The sequence below is a fragment of the Bos indicus x Bos taurus genome, chromosome 7, assembly GCF_003369695.1.
Source record: "Bos indicus x Bos taurus breed Angus x Brahman F1 hybrid chromosome 7, Bos_hybrid_MaternalHap_v2.0, whole genome shotgun sequence".
In the NCBI taxonomy this organism is placed as follows: Eukaryota; Metazoa; Chordata; class Mammalia; order Artiodactyla; family Bovidae; genus Bos; species Bos indicus x Bos taurus.
Window position 1 is genome coordinate 64,704,625 of NC_040082.1, and position 18,856 is coordinate 64,723,480.

Here is an 18,856-nt window from a genome sequence, read left to right on the forward strand (position 1 = left end):
GGCAAATTCTCAGCCCCACCTCTGATCTAGAGATTCAGAACCTCTGGGGGGTAGGAACAGCAGTCTGTGTTTTAACAAGTCCTCTGGGTCATACTGAGGCACCCTAGAACTTGGGAGCGGTTACTGTTAACAAACTAGCACAGCCCTGCCCTGTGTAGGGAGAGCCAGTCAGCTTAGCTGAAAGTAAAGTTTAATTCCTACTCCTCTCACATGTCCAGCTGATACTGGATGTAAGGTCAACGTCCTTATGAAGCCCAAAGAAACTTGCTGTTGGGAAAGCCAGAGTCCCTGGTACTATAATGGGGTGGTGAGCCTGGCTGCCCAGGCCTTTACCCCATGCCCAGTGATACTATGGATGGAGGAAGGTCCAGCAGATGGGGAGCTGACTGCGGTCCCCATCGCAGGCCCGACAGTGGCTGTGCCTGCAGCCCTGTGGGGCAGGCGGAGGGTGGCAGCAGTGGCTTGCTGTACAGGCTGTCCCGGACACGCCCCGTGGCGTAGCTGTGGCAGGCTCCTGAGTGAGCTCCCAGGCGGCAGCGCGGTGGGGAGGGGGCCGTGTACCTGGATGCACGTGCCCGTGCACTCCTTGCAGAGGCTGCAGGACAGAGCCCAGCGGCTGGCTGGGATATGCGAGATCTTGGTGATGGGCTCCATCTTCTCGGGGCACCCGATGCTGACCTGGGCAGGACACAGGGAGCTGCGTCAGGCCTCTCAGCCTTAGCCGGCCTCCAGGGCTTACCCAAAGAGAGGACTGTCTGCTGAAACCAGAGGGTGGGCAGACAGGGCAGTGGGAGAGTCCCAAGTCCTATCTCATGTCCCAAGTGGACCACTGAACAAGCGTTGGTGTGTGCTCGCCGGTGGCTAGGCTTAAACAGTGACTGGGAGCGCATACATCAGTGTGTGTGTAGCTGACTGAGTATATGAGTGCCCGTGACCGTGTGGGTCTCAAGACAGAGATGCTTCCATGTGCAGGTGAGTATGTGTGCAAGGTCCCCTTCTCTTTTGTACCTCAGGCCTTTGTTAACACCATCTTCAGAGTTATTAGAACTGGTACTCATTTTACTTATGTTTCTGGGTGCATCTATAGGTCCCCACAGCAGAATCTCTTCTTGGGGACTTCCAGGGCTTTCCTGGCCAAGGGGGATGTGCCTTTGTTCAGCCCCTCCCAGGGGGACAGGCCTATAACCACTCCCATCTCCTGGGCACAGCCCACCCCTCAGCCCCAGAGGCAGCGCCCATGCCTGAGGATAGGAAAAGGGTCCCTGTCCAGAGATCCTGAACCAAAGAACCCCATAGGTAGGTCCTGATTGCTTCTCTGTGTCTCTGCTGTGCCTCGGCCAGGGTATACTCAGAGGTCGTCCCGACCTTCAAGATGCTGATGTGGGAGGAAGTGACTGCTGCTGACATAACCACTAAGATCACAGAAACCTGCGAGGTGGGACCCAGCAAGGACTTTCAGACTGAAAGCCCAGGAAAGGGAGGGGCCACCTGCTGACCAGGCCACCTGGCTTGCTTCCGGGCACAGGCAGCATTGGAGGGGGGCCTCATTCTGGCTCAGGGCACACAGCAGGGGAAGGGCTGAAACGTCAGCGAATGTCAGCATTTCACACATCAAATAAGATGGGAGCCCAAGGCCTCTGCTAACTCACTGTGGGCCCAGCCCGTCACCCACGGCCCCTCCCCTCCATCCCAGCCACAGTCTTACTACCCAGTTTTAACTAGGCTCCCCATCTGATTTCCTTTTGGGTCATTTGGCTCACTTTTAAACAAGTGCTTGACTTTGCTTGGGACCACTGTCTAGATCTGGGTAAACCCACAACCTGCTCTCCCCTAGAATCAGCTGCCTGACTTCTGTCCAGCTCGCACACCTTCCATCTGGATCCCCAGTGGCTCAAAATCCCATTTTCCCATGTAAACCACTACCAAGTTCTGCCTAAGTCCAAGGGTAAAGTTCCCTGTGGGCTGCTGCCTGAATTCTTCCCAGGCTGGACATCTGAGATCTACCATTTCATGTAGCCCATCACCTTCTTTTCCCAGTGCTCTGCCATCTGGGCTCTGAGCTCTGTTCAGACCCACTTCCCCATGGCTGGGCCCCAGGGCCACCCCACCCCCACCTCTGCCCACCTCAGGAATCCACAGGGCACAGCTGACGTGCACCCACTTGGTCCCACTTCTAGTGGGCTTCAAGGCTCCTCCTCGCTTCGGGCAGAGCAGGCACTTCGGCTGGACACCCAGAGCACATGTCCGGCACAGCCAGCTGCCCGTGGGCACCTTGAGGATCCCATAGCATGCCTGGGGAGAGAGCAGGGAGGACACAGGTCAGAGGCAATGGCCAAGGTGCGTCTGCAATGCGCATTCAGCTGCAAACAGTCCTAGCCCCAGCCCATACTGGGAGCTACAGAGTGACACTGCTACTCAGCCTCACCAAAGACCTCCTGAGGGACTGTAATGCAGAGGCTCCAAGGAAGCTGTGTGCAGGCACTGTGCACTGAAATTTCACCGTTTCACAGTCCTCTGTGAAAGGGCTCAGCTCTGCCCTCTGCTGGGAGGACAGTCACTTCAGCAGAGGTTTTTAATCAGGGATGGATTTCAGGGGCATCCATGAACTCCCTTAAACTGAATACAAATTTGGGTATGTATGCTGCCCTCAGACAAGGGCCAGAACTTTTGTCTTTTTTCACAGGGATCTGTGGTCAGGGATCCTTCTGGTCATGCCTAGGGATTATGGACCTAAGAGCTGCTGGGTGTAAGGGATGTGAACAGGGTGAATGCGGAAAGTGGTGTACCACCTACCCACCTGCCACCAAGAAGCCCATCTGAGCTCCCCGGGCACTATTCCAGCAAAAGTGGGTGAGGGAAGGCCTTAAAGTCAGGGCTAGAGTGGGTCCACTGAGTTCTAGTCAGTTCTTCTACATCTTCCATGAACTAGGCCCAGAGATGTCCCAGACCTACAGCCTTGGGGCTCAAGATCAACAGGGTAGCCTAGTCAGGCCGTACCTGGCTCATAATACTAATAATGTTAACAAATACAAACAGCCCTTACTGTACGGTTCTAAGCAAATGACTCAGAGTAAGGAACTTAATCCTCAAAACAACTTACTTTTATTTATACTTGAGGAAACAGCAGCTCAGAGAGGTCAAGAAACCGACCCCAGATCACACAGCTTGCAAAGGGCAGAGCCATGATTTGAAACCAGGTGGCCTGGCTCCAGGCTGTGCTCTCCATCACTACACTGTGCTGCCTCGTTGTAAGTTGAGGAGCAGAGGAGGACGGGGTAGGACGGTCCGTGGGCAGAGTCTGAGGGAGGCTGGCGGCAAAGGACAGGAAGACCATCCAATAGGCATTACTCAAGTCTGGCTGAGGGGGCTACACCCTGGCACCATGGGCACTCGTGCCCTTCCCTTCTCCCCACTTGCCCTCCTTAGGGGCCTGTGCCCACAGCGCTGCTACGCCCCCACAGCCAGGGTGAGCGGTCAGGCAGGCGCCTGCCAGCATCACACGGCAGTGGCCGTGGGGGCTGCCCACCTGGTGCACGCAGACGTTGCATTTGTCGCAGAAGACCATCTCATTGCCATCTTCGCCCTCGGGAGAGCGGCACACGTCACAGACGACATCCTCGTCGTACTCAATGCCCAGCCCCTCCTGCGTCTCAATGGCCCGCGCCATGTTCTGGTGGCACAGCGTCTCCAGCTCCTCCAGCACACGCTCGAGCGTCAGTTCGTCCAGCTCCGGCTTCTCTGTGAGGATAGCAGGGCGGGGGTCGGAGCCCAGCCTCTCGGGGCAGTTTAAGGAGCATTTCTACCTGCACACTGAGTTTACTGTCTCGGGCCCCCAGTTTCATCGTCTGAAAACCGACTGGGTTGAACCATGCAAAGGCCCGGAGGCCTGGTATGGTGCTATGACTTCAGACCCTGCTTGTGACCACACACACACACTTGTGTACACACAGATGCTATGGGGGTGTCTGTGTCTGGGATGCAGCCACCACCATGGGGAACCCACTGCCTGAGCTGTGTGTATGGGGGGCACCTGAGAAGGTGGCTGAATCCAGCAGAGCTGGCCTTTCCTGGGACATGGTGGGCCTTCAGCCAGAAGGCCCATACCAGCTGACCCCAGCCCCATGTGTCACACTGGACTTCTAGGTGCTCACTCACTCTTCATGTAACGGTCAGACTTACTGTGTGGGTACACGCTCAGTCATATAATACTCCCCCAAACCCTGTAAAAGACATGCTATTACTGCCTCCATCTGACAACTACAGAAACTGAACCACAGTAATCAGTAACATAGCAGGGACTTTCCCCCAGATCTGTGCAGTGCCAAAGCCCAGCAGTGGCCACTGCCATTCTGAGAGTGAGGATGGTTTAGAAGAGAACCCTGTGTGGCCTGCCCCCGTCCCATTCTCACCTGGCAGGTCACCTACCCATCTCCTTGAGCTCCGAGTTGATAAGTTCCAGCCAGTAGGCGTCAATCTCGTCCAAGTCATAGCGGCTGCCCCCTGGCCAATCAGGCTGGGAGCCCTCACCAAGTTCAGAGCCACTAGGGGAAACCTGGGTAGGGGGGCCTTCCAATGGCGGAAGAATCCTAGGAATTCAAGAGAAGATATGTGGGGAGGGTGCCCTCAGCCTGCTACTCTTGCTGATCTGAGGGCCACCTCCAGGGAGTTGGCCAGCCAGGATGAGGGTCTAGCAGGAAAGTGACGTGTGAGACTTTGATGCCAAGCAGAGCCTGCCTCCTTCCTGTCCCTCCTCCCATCTGCCCACCCTGCAGAGGCTGTAGGAGGCCATTCCCTTTGCCGTCCTGGGCAATGCCCAGTGCCAGTCACTTTGGCACAAGTTGGATAGGGCCAGCTGGCCCCCAGGTCCTTCCGCATACCCTTTCAAAGCTGGGGAAAGGCCCCCAGAAGCCCCAGCCCCTCCTCCACCAGTAGTCTCAGGGGACCTGAGGCCAGGGCTCCTCTGGGGTGAAGAGGACGCACCTGCTACAGCCCCAGAGTCACATTTCAAGTCAGCCCTCTCTCAGGCCATGGCTCTGCCTTGGAGGCAGCTTGCAAGGGTCCTGGCTACAGGGCAAGGTCTCCAAGCCCAGCTCTGCCACTTAATGTGTGACTCTGGGTAAGCCACTTAGCTCCTTTGCGCCCCAGAAAATGAACCAATGATAACAGCACCTAGCTTCCACAGTGGGCATGAGGATTAAATGGATGAACACGTGTGGAGCTCTTAGAACTGTGCGTGGCATGTAGTAAGTGCTATACTCGAGTGAGTGTGTATTTTAAGACCTCTGGATATCACTTTGCTCCTTCTGAAATGGAATATGAGGGTCTTCTGCCTTGGGAGGGCACAGCTTCCTCTCTTGGCTCAGCTGTGTGCTGCCCCTCAGTTCCTAGTGCCAGTTCAGAATGCCAGCTCTTCCCACCCCCTACCAGTTGCCATGGTTATTTCTGTGGAGCCTGGCCTCCATCTGGCCGGCCCTGCCAGGGCTGCGAGGCCCCTTACTTGCCCGAGAGGCCTCCTGGGGTCGAAGGCAGGGCTGCCAGGGGCTGTGACTCAGTGCAGACTGGGGAGGGGAAGGCAGAGACATGGCACAGATATGGGGAGGGCACTGGGGCTTCAGGAAGAGCCCCAGGTGTTGGCAAGGGGGCAGGTAGGATGAAGGGCGGGAGTGCAGAATGGCCTCCAGGCAGGAGGGAGGCCCAGAGGAGACTGAGGGAGGCAAGGATACAAGGGAGGGGGCTTACAGTCACCTTCTGCCACACAAGATGCTCAGATTAAGGAAGGTCCTAGGCAACAATAATGACCTGATGCCCACCCCCAACCCCTAGACCACTTCAACTAGAAGCAATAGTATTTGCTTTGCAGGACTCTGAGTCCTATAAAGTTCTGCCTTTCCTTGGGAGGCTCTTATTTAAATTAACACATTCTTTCAAAAACACTGTAATTTTGCCACGACCCTGCTTTGTTTGTGTCCCCGGCATATGCTCAGCTGGGGTTTGGGATAGCCTGAGAGCCCGCCACCTAATGGCGTAACTACCCACACTGTGTGCTCAGGATATACCTGGCCAGACCTCTTGGGGCCAAGATCACATTCCTTTCTCCGGGAAGCTGGGGTTAATGGGCTATCAACAGAAGAGGCATTTCCTGTGCTTCCTGGGGTGCTCATCTTCACCTGTCTGGCCTCTTCTGGCTCTGACTATGGAGGAAGCTCTCCTAACAAGGGTGGTTTGACGTCACCCTCAGTCAAGGCCTCAGTCTTGGCTGCAGCCAGTAGAACCGAGGTCAGCGGGGAGGAGATGGGTGGCTGGGCTGGGATCTGGGGGAGGAGGTAGGGGCGGGTGGGAGGTGGGGTTGTGGGAGGCTCTCACTCCAGAAGACCAGATAGAAAACAGAGGCTGGTTTTGCCCTGGGCTGTCTCTTTTGGCCACCCCGAAGAACAGTGCAGGCCCTCCTTCAGGTCATGATCTGACAGTGAAAGGTTCTCATTATCCAGAGAAGTTTAGGACCATGAGGCAGGTAGACCTGCTCAAGGGCCAGGGAGGACTGGGTAAGAAGAGAGGGATGGAGGGGACTAGGGAGGCAGTGGGGGAGGGCAGAGTCAGCAAGCCAGGGTGACTGGGGCACGAGGCTCTCTCTGGGCCACACAGAGGCAGCCCAGGGCCTGTTTCTGCGGCCTGTGACTTCCTGGCCCAGCCCACAAGGCCCTGGCGGTCATGCAGGGAATTCCCCAGAATTTCCCAACTTCCTCCTCTATAAAATGGGGACAGCAGTGTGACTTTTAGAGAGCTGATATGATAATTAGATGAGAAGATGAACTTAAGGCTCAGCACAGCAAGTTCTCAGCAACAGAGCTCCTGTAACCATTCTGACCACAGTGCCTGCTGTGTTGGCTTCCAGGTGAGAGCTGTGCAGGGAAAGGTGGCCCAGCAGGTGGAGGTGCCAGGCTGCAAGAAGAAAGGGAGAGATGGGGCCCAGAGATATCTCCGTGGGAGCATCCCTGCCCTTCCAGTCTTATGCTCTCCAAAGAGCAGGGATTGGCCAGGAGTGCCTGGCTCTTGTCAGCCTAGCCCTGCGTATATGTGGGGAATGTACCTAGTAGGGCCAGAGCTGTCTGAACACATGCTTCCGTCGTGATTTCAACAGATAAGACACCGACTGAAGCCAAGTTACTTGTGTGGCGGCATCTACAATTAATTACCCAGGCCAGCAGATGTTTCCGGAACCACCTGACGTTGACATGGAGGACAGAGGACAAACCGCTGGGCTAAGCCTAATCAGGACTCGCCCTTCTCCGCCCAGCTGGTGGCCTACCCCTCTGCCTTGTTACCCTGGGCCCTTGGCATGTGAATTCTCAACTCATCCTCACCACTACACTATCAGGCATATACTGTTATTAGATCAATTTTATGGAGAAGGAAACAGGTTCAAAGAGGTCAGTTATAGTTCTTTGGTCTGTAGAGCAGACAGGGTGAAGCTGGCTGGGAGACTGACCCACGTTTTTGGCCCTGGGCAGAGGACATGCAGAATAAAGTCTTTCTCCAAACTCCACATATACTCTCATCTAGAGAGGCCTGGAGCATCACTGATTCTCAGAGGGCCAAAGATAAGAGCCCTTGTGAGCCCAGAACAATAAGCACTGCCCAATACCCAATCCTCACTGGGCACCAAGTGAGGCTTAGTGTGTGCTTCACCTCTGTAATCCCATGCCCAGCACAGGCCTGGCACCAGGCAGGCACTGGGTGTCTGTGAGCCCATCATAGGTGTGGCTGCCAGGGAAGCATCAGTGCCGATGTCAAGGGAGGTGACAGCTGAAATCTTTGCCCTAGGTCCTGGCAAAATGGACCTAAGCGAGAGCCCCGGGGCTGTCAAGGCTGGGAATGGACTGTCAATTAACACAAATCTGCCCAGCCCAGGCAGGCTGGTGTGTGGGGGGAAGGGAGGCCGGGGCAGCAGCCCCTATAGCCCAAGACACGACTTGGAGGGTTTCCCAGGGCGCAGGAAGAAGCACTTGGCTGAATTCTGTCACTGGAAGCAAGGCCCATGGCCACGAGGCCACCTCCTTACATGAGCACAGGAGTCTCTCTGACCTACAAGACCACAAGGCTCCCGAGCACAGAGAGGACTCAGCCCTGATCCAATCCTGATCCTAGGAGGCAGCAGGCCCTCCTCAGAATATGATCATAGCAACCATTTTGTGGATATCTGGTGTGTGCCAGACACTGGATTTCTTGCTCCCAAGAACGCCTCAAAAAGGTTTTAAGAAGCCAAGAGCATGGTTTGTCCCTATTTTAAGGATTAGTTAGAGGTCTGGAGATATCCCCAAGAAGATCTTCTGGCGGGACCCAGTTTGGAACAACATCAAGCTACTGTCGGCCAGTTTTCACTGCGTGTTCGTGTGGGCCAGGTCACGGGGCCTTCCACGCATCATTTCTCTACATCATCGACCACCGCATAAGGCAGGTGCTGTTGTTATCATTCCCATTTTATAGACGAGGAAACTGATGCCCAGGGAGATTACATTCCCTGCCCAAGGTCCCACTGAACTTGAGAGGCAATTTGAACCCAGGCTGTCTGGCTCCAGAGCTGAGCCCAAGCTCAAAACCTTGGCCTCAGAGGTAAAACTGCAGTATTTCTGGAACACTGCAATGTTTTTTTAAGAACAAAAGAAGCTAAGAATAGAGACAGACTAGAAAGGAATCACTTGGCCCGTCCTAGCCTCCCCTTCCTATGGCCCCCTGGCCTGGGCTGCCCGGCTCACCTCACCACAGGCTCTGGAATGGCCTCTGCCCCAGCGGGCACCTGCACACCTTTCTCCCATTCTTGTCGCCATGGGTCTGCCAAGATATAGTAGTCATCTGGGCTGAGCTGGTATGAGTCTGGGATCTTCATGGCTGTGATCAAGTCTGTCCGGAAAACCTGTGGGGAGACAAGGTGGAGAGAGAATGGTTTCAGATCATCTCCAGGTCATCTGCTTCACAGGCCAGGGCAGGAAAAGGCAAATGCTGAAAGCCCACTCTCTCAAAAAAAAGAATACGACACAAAAGCAGTAAGTACAATAACCCATCTTCTCTGAACCAGCAGAGCACTTTGCATACCAATCTCCAATAAATGTTGAATTGAATTTACATGCTCTGATCTGCTCAAGGACAGAGTCTGAGTGATGGATAGGAGTGGACCTTAGAGGGAAAAGGAAAGACATGTGGGAAAGGCAAAAACACTGAGGAAAAAAATCAGCTGGCAGAAAGGCTTGTGTGAATGCAATACTGCCATGAAGTGTCTGTTTAGGGAATTTCTGTTGAAGATTCAAACTTATGTTTGTTGTTGTAACCGCAGTCACAAGTGTAAAAGAATCCAGGCAACTACACGCCAGGGCCTCAGGCAAATGGCTGAGGGAGAGGCCAGCTCTGGGAGCGCCTAGAGGGCAGCCGCCCGTGGGGCAGGGCCTCACGGTCCCCAGGAACAACGGCACCATATGCCCTGTTCAGTGGGCGCTCCGCTGGGCCATGCTCTATCATGGGGAAGGAGAAACGCATGGAATTCCTTCTCCATCAAGCCCTTCCAAAGCCCTCGGGGCCAGGCCATGAGTGGACACACCCTCGTGCTTTGGTTTCCTTGTGAGCACTTGCTCGCTCAGGGGGAAACTTCTTTTCCCAACGTCCTATCTGTGGCCCCCCCAACCCCAAAGCAACCTCCAAGCCCAGCCGCAGGAGCACTGGCAGTGCCTCATCTGTCCCAGCTGCTTGTCCTCACCTGGGCCCCACAAAGGGCTGCTGTAGGACTTGGTGGCAGCCCTAGACACTATGTGACTTGCTTTGGTACCAACTTTCCCAGTGAACATCACAAGTTAAAGGAGAGTTCATATCACAGAGAGAAGAGAAACCACTACAGGGAGTCCTCCAGGTCTCAGACCCAACTCCAAGCCCACGTCCCTCCCTGGAAGACTCAGCATCCACCAGCCTTCCAGGGGCGGTGGCCAGTCAGTGGTAACCTCTGCCTGCAGGAAGCCCCAACTGCTGGTCATCTGTCTCACTTCAATCTAGGAGACAACTGAAAGGGGGCGCCAAGGGGGCTCAAGGCAGGGTCTTGCAGAAATCTAATTAACGTCTGCTTCTAGCCAGAGAGGGCCCTTGCTTGCAAAAGGTCAAGTTTCTTGAAGACTCTATTTGCCAATATAATTTAATTGTTAAGACTAACACCCTAACATTTAATTAGGGTGTCAGTGTGAAAAAATTAAAATGAGATTACGATTAAATGCTAATTACACAGAAGATGAAATGTGGCAAAGATTTCACAACCCGGATAATTTGCATATCTTATTAGCAAGTAGCAAGACAACTGATATAAGAACATAAACTCAGGTAGTGGGTGCTTCTGTGCTGTCCTTCAGCACCCTCCCCACTCCGCTGGCTGGGGCAAGGTTATTCCCTCTGGGGCCCCCTATTCAGGACCCGGCAGGGGTAAACTGGACCCACAGCAGACTGGTGACTGTCTCAAAGTTCTCCCAACGCTGGCAAGCCCTACGTGGTACAACACCTAATGCCCTGTTACTCTGAATGCCATGAGGAACCAGCCGCCAGGGAAAGCCTGTCATCTTGCCCCTTCCAGAGCCCAGTGTCACTGTGTGCCCCTCCAAAAAGGCACTGGTGAGTCTGAAATCTCCTGCTCTTCCCTTTTCCTGAGCTATAGTTCAAATGCTGCCTCGTGGGATCACCCTGATCACTGCAACTCAGGGTGGCCAGCCACCCAACAGAGCCACTTTCCAGCCCATGGTCCTGTCTCACTTCCGAGTACGTATACTCCTGAAAATTAACTGGTGTATGCATGTTCCTTGCTTCTTGTCATCTCTCTTGCCACACCCGTCCTGTTCTCTGCAACATTCTCAGGGCTTGGCAGGGGGACTGGCACAGAGTAGGTGCTCAATAAATAGTAACTGAGAGAATGATTAAATGGATGAGTGAATAAAAGGGCCCCTCTGGGGAGTTACCTGATAAGTCTGATGACCCCAGCTGGCTCCTTGGCAGTGCTTTTTGAACCCCCACGAACTGGAGAAACACCTCATGGATACATCCAGAGCTGAAACAACCCAAGTACGTGGACCGAATGGCGCAAGAGGCAGCCCTGGTCTGTAGGTGCAGACAGAGTGCCAAGCCACACCAGCAAGGGAGAGGTGGCTCTGTCCTAGGAACAGGCTTGGTGCTGAGAACTCAAGAGCAGGAAAGGATCACATGCTCAACTCAGGTAAGGAGATTCAGGAGAGAAAAAGAGTCTGGTCCCAAGAGAGTTGCAAGCTTCATCTGGTATGACTGGATGCCACTGGCCCCTTTGGGCAGAGGACTGATGGAAGCACAGGAACGGCACCACTATCTTACAGGTACCAGTCAACACTTAAAAGAACACAGTATGCCCAGCACCGATCCAATGGATGTCCTTGAATTAACTGTTAGTCCCTATTCCAACTCTGTGAGGTGGATGCTGTTATCATCCCTATTCTACATTAGAGAAACCTGGGACTCAGGTTAGTTTAATAACCTACACAAGGTCCTACATGTTAGAAGTGGCAAAGGATCCCAGACAGACAACTCTGGAGCCATCCAGCACTCCTCTGCAACCTTGCCCCTCTTGGCCACCGGCTCACTGCCAGTGCCCTTGCATTAACCCAAAGCCAAATCAAGGGGTTTCCCCAAAGGCTGGAATATGCAAATCAGATGGTGACCTCTGCAAGTTCCAAGTTCTCCAGCGGCTTTCCACTGTCTTCTTACTGCCCTCAGGATGAGCCATGACTGCATTAGTAGTCAGTCTCCCTCCCGAGCACGTCTCACACTTGGCACAGGGGAGGACCCCACTGGGACACTTCTCCCTGCCAAAGTGGGGGCAGTCTGTTTCACCCTTAGGTGTTACTCCAGCCCACAGCTGCTCTAGGAAGGCTTCCCTGATGCCAGGCTGGGTTCTGGGCTTCCTCTGGACTCCCACAGCCCCTCTACTGGTATCCCTTGGTTTCCTGCCAGGCCTTCCCCACTAGAAGGTAAGCTCAGTGAGGTCTGGCCAGGCTACAGGCTGCAACAGTGCACGCAGGGCCTGACACATGCTAGGTGCTAACTAAGGCTGAATGATTGAAGAGCCTCCCGTGGATCTGCCACCATCTTTCTGGGTAGCTGCCCGAGGATACAGCTGGGGACTCTGTCCCTTCCAAAGGAACCCCTGAATACTCATACAAAACCTGTCCACAAACAGGGCAACCTAAACATCTTTCTGTCTTGAATCGCCAAAGGTTAGGCTTCCAAAAAACGGCTCAGTCTCCTAAAATGCCTCTGAATTATTTATGAAAACTAAATAAATAATAAAACGGACACTGATGAACTGGAGGCCTTGCCATGGCAAGGAAGTTGGAAGCTGGAAAACAAGCAATTTTCTAAGAATGTGAATGTTTACTATTTTTCTCTTTTGGCAGAAGTTGACAAATTGTCTTTAAAGGTCTGCAGCCTAGCAACCAAGTTCTGCTGAGCTGCTTGGGAGACGTTAATTGTAGCTTCTTCAAACAGTATGAAGAATGTTTAAAGGTCTAAAACTCTAACCTGGTAACCAATGTGAGTGCGAGAGGTGCCAACACAGCTCTGAAGACAGCTAGAGACCCTGCTCTGCCCAGACTCGGGGAAACGGCATGGGGCTCGCCTTCTAGTTCCTCTTTCCAAGACTGAGACCACAAGCACTGAAAAGTCTATCTATCTTTCTGAGCTTATCTTCCCAAGGAGAACCAAAAATGAGCTATGCCAGAAAGCATGCCATGTCTAAAGTCTGACATGATCTCCAAAAGCAGATGAAGACGATGACAACAGACAACTCTCAACTCTGCTATCCTCAGCATTCCTGTACACGATCATGAGATTTATGAATAGTGTTTGGACATTTCATCCTGGGACCTTGGTTTCTGCTTCCTTTTCTCGAGAGTAAAGTATTATATATCAGTGTATTTCAGCCTAAGAGGCACCAAGGGGAAGTTCCGTTACTTAAGGAAAAGCTCCAGCACTTATCATAATTACAGAACACAATTATCTGTGTAATTATTTGTTTAATGTCCATCTCCTCTAATAATCAAGCTGAGAGAGGCAGAGACTATATGTCCTGCTTATCACTGTGCCTATTTGTGGCACAGTGCCTGGCACACAGCAGGTACTTAAGACATGTTTGTGAAACTAGTGAGTGAATGAATGAATGAATGAACCCCAGGATTTGCCTAAATCCTGTACGACTAAACTCTGAAACTTCCTCTCTTGCCTAGCAGGGAGAGTGAAGGCAGAGGGCTGGCCCAAAGGATTCTTCCAGGCAGAACTCAGGAACCAGTCTTGGTTGTTGTCCCAAAGCCAGTGAAAATGGCTTTGGCCAGGACAGCCTCTCCTTGCCTTCTATCCACATCAGAAGGCCCCGCGCAAAGCTAGGAGTGGCCCCTCTCTCTAATCTCCCAAAGGATGTCTGACAGTCTGTCTTGGAAGAGCCATGTAAAATCACTACCAAATGCCTCATTTGAAATTTCTGTGTTATTCTGAGCACCTCATCTCATTAGAAAGGACAGCTAGCAGTGAAAAGTAATTGCCCTGCTGTAGCATGCTAGGTCGGAGAAGGCAATGGCACCCCACTCCAGTACTCTTGCCTGGAAAATCCCATGGATGGAAGAGCCTGGAAGGCTGCAGTCCATGGGGTCACTAAGAGTCGGACATAACTGAGCGACTTCACTTTCACTTTTCACTTTCATGCATTGGAGAAGGAAATGGCAACCCACTCCAGTGTTCTTGCCTGGAGAATCCCAGGGATTGGGGAGCCTGGTGGGCTGCCGTCTATGGGGTCGCACAGAGTTGGACACGACTGAAGCAGCAGCAGCAGCAGTATGCTAGGTGCTATGCTAAACGCTTTATATATACAATCTCACCTATTTCATATTCCTCCCACTTTACAGATGTGGGGACCAAGACTCAGAGAGGTTAAACCACTTGTCTGAGGTCTGCCCTGTGCTTTAACCACTGCAATCCTGCCTGCAAACCAGTCTGCTATTTCTTCTCTTAAAAAAAAAAAAAATCTCTTTCTTGGGCTGGAAATTGATAAAGAGTATCTCAGCCAAGAGCATACTTAGATACTTAAAATTAAGCATAAAACACCAGAGAAGGGCTCTGGAAATAGCTTCCCAGTCCTATTCAAGCTACCACTAGGCTAATTTGGTCAGACACTTAAACACACACACACACACACACACACACACACACACACTCAACATCTTTCTCTTTCACAAGGATAACAGCACTTCCTGCTCTTAAAGAGAATTTATTACACACATTTCTTTTGCAAGACAAGTCCCAGAGGCCGGGAGGCCTTTCCAGCTGGCGGGAGCAGCAGTGTTTCCGACTGTATGAGAAGTGGATTCTGCCCCCCACCCCGGAGCAGTGGGAGGCCCAGTGGAAGAGCTCCCCTCACCGTCCGCCTGCCTCCCAGGGTAGCAAGAAGAGCGGTTGGCTAGAAATATGGCTCAAAACCACAGGGTCAAGCAAAAAAAAAACCTTTTTCTAGGGAATCTATTTTACTCTCAAGTTTTGGAGCACTCTGCCTTTCACTATAACGTATGTCATCACTGTTTTAATATACAATATTGTGACATTTCAAACATTTGGATAATACCTCTGCTCCTCCAGGAAAGCACCTTATGTATCCCATGGCTTTGCACCCCAACACCCCTCTGGCCACCCTTGCATTCACCCAACGGGGAAGGGGCCCATCTTCAAAAGCAATGGGTCCAGCAGAAACACAGCATTTTCACCCTCCACTCGTTGCCTTTCCTAGGGAGGGCCATCCTTACATAGGAGCTTTCACAGACACTGGATCTGGAAGACCTCCACTGCGGGCAGAGGCTGTTCACAGGGTCACCTCTGTCTCCCAGGCCCTGTTCCAGGGATGGAAGGCTGAGCACTGGTGAAGGGCCCTGTGGAACCCACAGAGAAGCCCCCCATTCTCTCATCCCGAGGTATGTACAGTTTGTCACCGGGGCCTAAAAAGGAGCCCAACTCCTGCCCACCCATCCTGAGACCATCCAGGCTTCCAACCCAGGCATGGCAGCTCCACCTTCACTCGCGTCTGGGCTCTCCCCCACCCCTGGGCTCCATGGGCCTCAGGACAGGACAGTCACACCTACACAACACTGACTGCAGGACAGCACTCTACAACCCTGAGGCACAGAGAAACTATACTTGCCCAAAGTCTCACAGGTCCTCAGTGGCAAGCTGGCTCCATCTCTCGTAACGGACACTTTCCTGTGCAGCACCTGCATCCTGCTAACGGTCAGAAGACAAGCTCCCCAGGGACAGGGCCTGCACTTTCAGTGTCCCTGGCACTAGGCTGGGCCTCAGAGGTGCTCTCAAGTGTTTGCTCAGTTTAATCACTATCATTAAGGTCCTAAAGACCTATCTCCCTGCCCGTTGGCTGACTTCTGGGGACTCTGACTTCCTGAAAACACAGCTTTCTACCTCAAGAGAGCCTGTCTGGGGAAATCCTCACTTCTCAGCCTGCTCCTCCATCTGCCTCTCTGCCCCAGGCCTGAGGAAGACATGGCTTCAAAACAGCTGTCTCCCAACCAGTCTCCCAACCACCTGGCTTCCAGGTCTCTTCTCAAACTGCCCTTCCCACCCATGCCAGGCCGAGGGCTTAGCAGAAACCTGTCAGTCCCATGGCCACTGTGGGAGAAGGGAGGAGCTGTGGGTGATGCCACACCCACATGGCCAGCATTTGTTTAGGTCACTGAACCAGGCTGGAAGGCCTTCCCTTCTTCCCTCAACTTACAGTGAGGACCAAGCCGGAAACTCCCATCTTAGCAAATCAGGAAAAAAAGGTCTATGGTGGCAGTTCTTAATCCTGGCTTCCAGCAGGAGGGCTTTGAAGAAGTACAGGTGCCTGGGGCCCTACTCCAAAGCATTCAAGTCAGAATTCTTGAGAATGGTATGGGATAGGGGTCTGATATTGGTATTTTATAAAATAATCCCTGGTCTGTGATCTCCATTAGGCTCTCAGAGGTATGACCCACAAAGTTACGTTCATGCTATTTAGTGAGACAGGCCAGGCCAGAAACCCAAGGCCTCAACGCGGTTTATAGTACCAGCTCTCCCGGGCTAGGATAATCCCATCCTCTCCTTCAGGACGGGCCTGGCCAACTTAAGCACCAAGGTACAGAGCTCAGCTTTGTTGGGATCCCACTGGAAGGCAGAGCAGAGGAAGGCAGCAGCCTGTGTTCCTGGGGTCAGCTCCACCTTTTCCCTCCACTGCCAAACAGATCCTGGGGCTAACTTCAGACCAAGTATACTGCCACCAAAAATCCTAAACCAGCCTCCCAGGAATCCCAGGGCCTGTTCTTTCAGCCCCGAGTACTAAGGCCTGCAGTCCCCTCTCAATCAGGCTGAGGGAAGCCACCCACTGGTTAAGGGCCAGAATGAGAAGCTGGGCCTCAAGGCCTCGGCCCTGTCCAGGGTCCTGACTCCTGGTCAGAGCATTCTGTTCCAGCCTGAGGCCTCCTCTTCTGGTGTGCAGGGCACTCCTTGATTTGCACCCTCAAAGTGCACATATCATCTCAGGGGCAGCCCTGCCAGTCTCGTCTAAACCCATTCCCTGCCCTTTTCATAACTGGTGGCTTCTCTATGGGCCAGTGCTGCTGTCATGCTAAATACTCCTGATGCTCAAATCCCCATTTATCAATGTCCATCTTCAAAGATGAGAAGATGAAGAGAACTCCGAGTCCTGTGGCTCTGCATGCAGCCACCAAGAAGGGACTCCTGCACCACACACATCAACTTGCATGTACTGAAGCTGGGAACTTGAACCAGACTGGGAGCAGACGGTGTGTACAGCCTGAAAACCAGCCCCCAGGCTTCTTACTCTGGGACTGAGCGAGAGGGGATTCCAGAAGCCCTTTCACCAGGGTGTCGGAAGCCCTTAGCTCCCAGCACCAGCAGATTAGGAAGGCCTTTCTCTCCAGCCTGTGCATAGAAAGAGAAGGGACAGCCCAATGAAGAGATTTAGCGCGAGCATTATCTGCCGCCAAACCCTCGCTTTCATCTCCGCCTTCTCTAGAGCCAAATCATTTGGAAGCTTTCATCGATGGTTTCCTCTCTGCCCCACGAAAACTTGGAATTTATGCCGGCTTATGGCTCAGCCTCCTCGCTTAGGGGACGAGGGAAACCTCACAGGCTGCTCTCCCGCCTGCTGTGGGAGGAAAAGCTTGTCCTTGGCGACAGTTCAAGACAGGGAAGACTTCCTCAGCCCTCCAGGAGCCTAGGACTTGAGGGCGTCAGAGGCTCCCCCTGCCCCTGCAGAGACTTCTGGGCTTGAACCCAGGGCTGTGCACAGCCAGTCCCCATTCAGCACCCGTGCAATGGTTCGATTCTATTTTTAGGTGGAGAAAGGTTCAAAGGCCCTGCGCAGGAAAATCCAAGAGGGAGGGGAATTCTCAGCGCCATGCAAATCACACTTTCCCCTCAGCCTCTGCTTGACACCTGTTTCCCCCTAGCCAGCTGGCCTATCCTGGGTATTGATAGCAGCCTGGTCCCCAGGATCTCCACCCAGAGCAGAGGCCCCTCCTCCTCCTGCTGCTTAAAGTGAGAGCTAGGGGAAAGAACTAACCCAGCCCCAGGGGCTCCCCGGAACTTCCCCTCCATTCTCCAATCTGAATAGCCCATGAAGGCAGTGAGGAGGTGAGATTCTCAGAGGCGGGTTCCTCAGTTTCAAAACAGCAGGATGACTACTGCCTTTCAGGACCAGGGAGACACAAAAAGTGGCTAGGGTTTTACTAATCCAGCCCAAGTAGTAACTGCGAGCCGTTGTAGCTCTCAAGATGAGGGTGGGGGTAGAGAGGTAGTCCCAGGGACTCCCAGGGCCCTAGCACACTCTGCCTCCTACTTCCCAACGCACAAGAACACAGCCTGTCCACACACTGAGCAGGGCTACTGTTAGTCGCTCAGATGTGTCGACTCCTTGCGACCCCATACACTGAAGCCCCCCAGGCTCCTCTGCCCATGGAATTCCCCAGGCAAGAATACTGGAGTGGGTTGCCATTTCCCTCTCCAGGGGATCTTCTCGACCCAGGGACAGAACCCTATTAAGAACCTCAAGAACAACATCTTGCCATGCCCACCTCACTCCCAGTTTTTATTCCAGTCCTTACTGCATTCCTAGAGATATCTCCTTCTGTCTCCACCCCTCCACTGTAGGGCCAAGGGAGGACAGCTGGTTAAGGGATGGGAACAGGATGCTTCAGAACTCAAAACGGTGTCCCCACCTCCAATCCCCACAAAAGATGAGTCCCAGGGTAGGCCAGCTCCGTGGGGAGTCCTTTTTCAAATGCAAGGTTCTGTGGAAGACACCCCTAGGGACTGGCTAAGGACAGCAGCTCCTGGATCACCACTGCTGCGAGGAGAGGAAAAGAGGTTGCCAGGCTCAGAACAAAGATATCCTCCTTCAGTCCGGGCCAGGGCCAAGTGCTTTGTCTTCCCACACTGGTGCTGTTGGCCCCAAGAACTTCACATCTTGACATATATATAATCTTAGGATCCTCAGTTTCCTTACTATAACAGGAGGGTTAAAAAAAGTAAAGTGTCCAGCCCGTGTGTGCGTACTAAGTCACTCAGTCATGTCCGACTCTTTGTGACCCTATGGACTGTAGCCCGCCAGGCTCCTCTATCCATGGAATTCTCCAGGCAAGAATACTGGAGTGGGTTGCCATGCCCTCCTCCAGGGGATCTTCCTGACCATGGGATCGAACCCGTGTCTCCTGCACTCCTGCATTACAGGTAGATTCTTTACTGCTGAGCCATCGGGGAAGCCCTGTGGCTTGCAGAA

At 53.1% G+C, this 18,856-nt stretch overlaps 1 protein-coding gene across 9 annotated transcripts in view; it reads right to left on the minus strand.

Moving 5' to 3' along the window:
- The window catches only part of JADE2 (jade family PHD finger 2), a 51,174-nt gene that overhangs the window by 18,761 nt on the left and 13,557 nt on the right, over positions 1 to 18,856 (minus strand). For all 9 annotated transcript variants that reach the window (XR_003511819.1, XM_027546483.1, XM_027546481.1 and 6 more), the window contains exons 4-8: positions 8,754 to 8,911; positions 4,426 to 4,586; positions 3,527 to 3,738; positions 2,125 to 2,292; positions 562 to 678 (exon numbers count right to left, since the gene is read on the minus strand). Coding sequence is in view for 8 of the 9 variants with exons in the window: in XM_027546483.1 (XP_027402284.1) it covers positions 562 to 678; positions 2,125 to 2,292; positions 3,527 to 3,738; positions 4,426 to 4,586; positions 8,754 to 8,911 (816 nt within the window). In the remaining variant the exon portion in view is untranslated. The remainder of the gene's footprint in view (positions 1 to 561; positions 679 to 2,124; positions 2,293 to 3,526; positions 3,739 to 4,425; positions 4,587 to 8,753; positions 8,912 to 18,856) is intronic.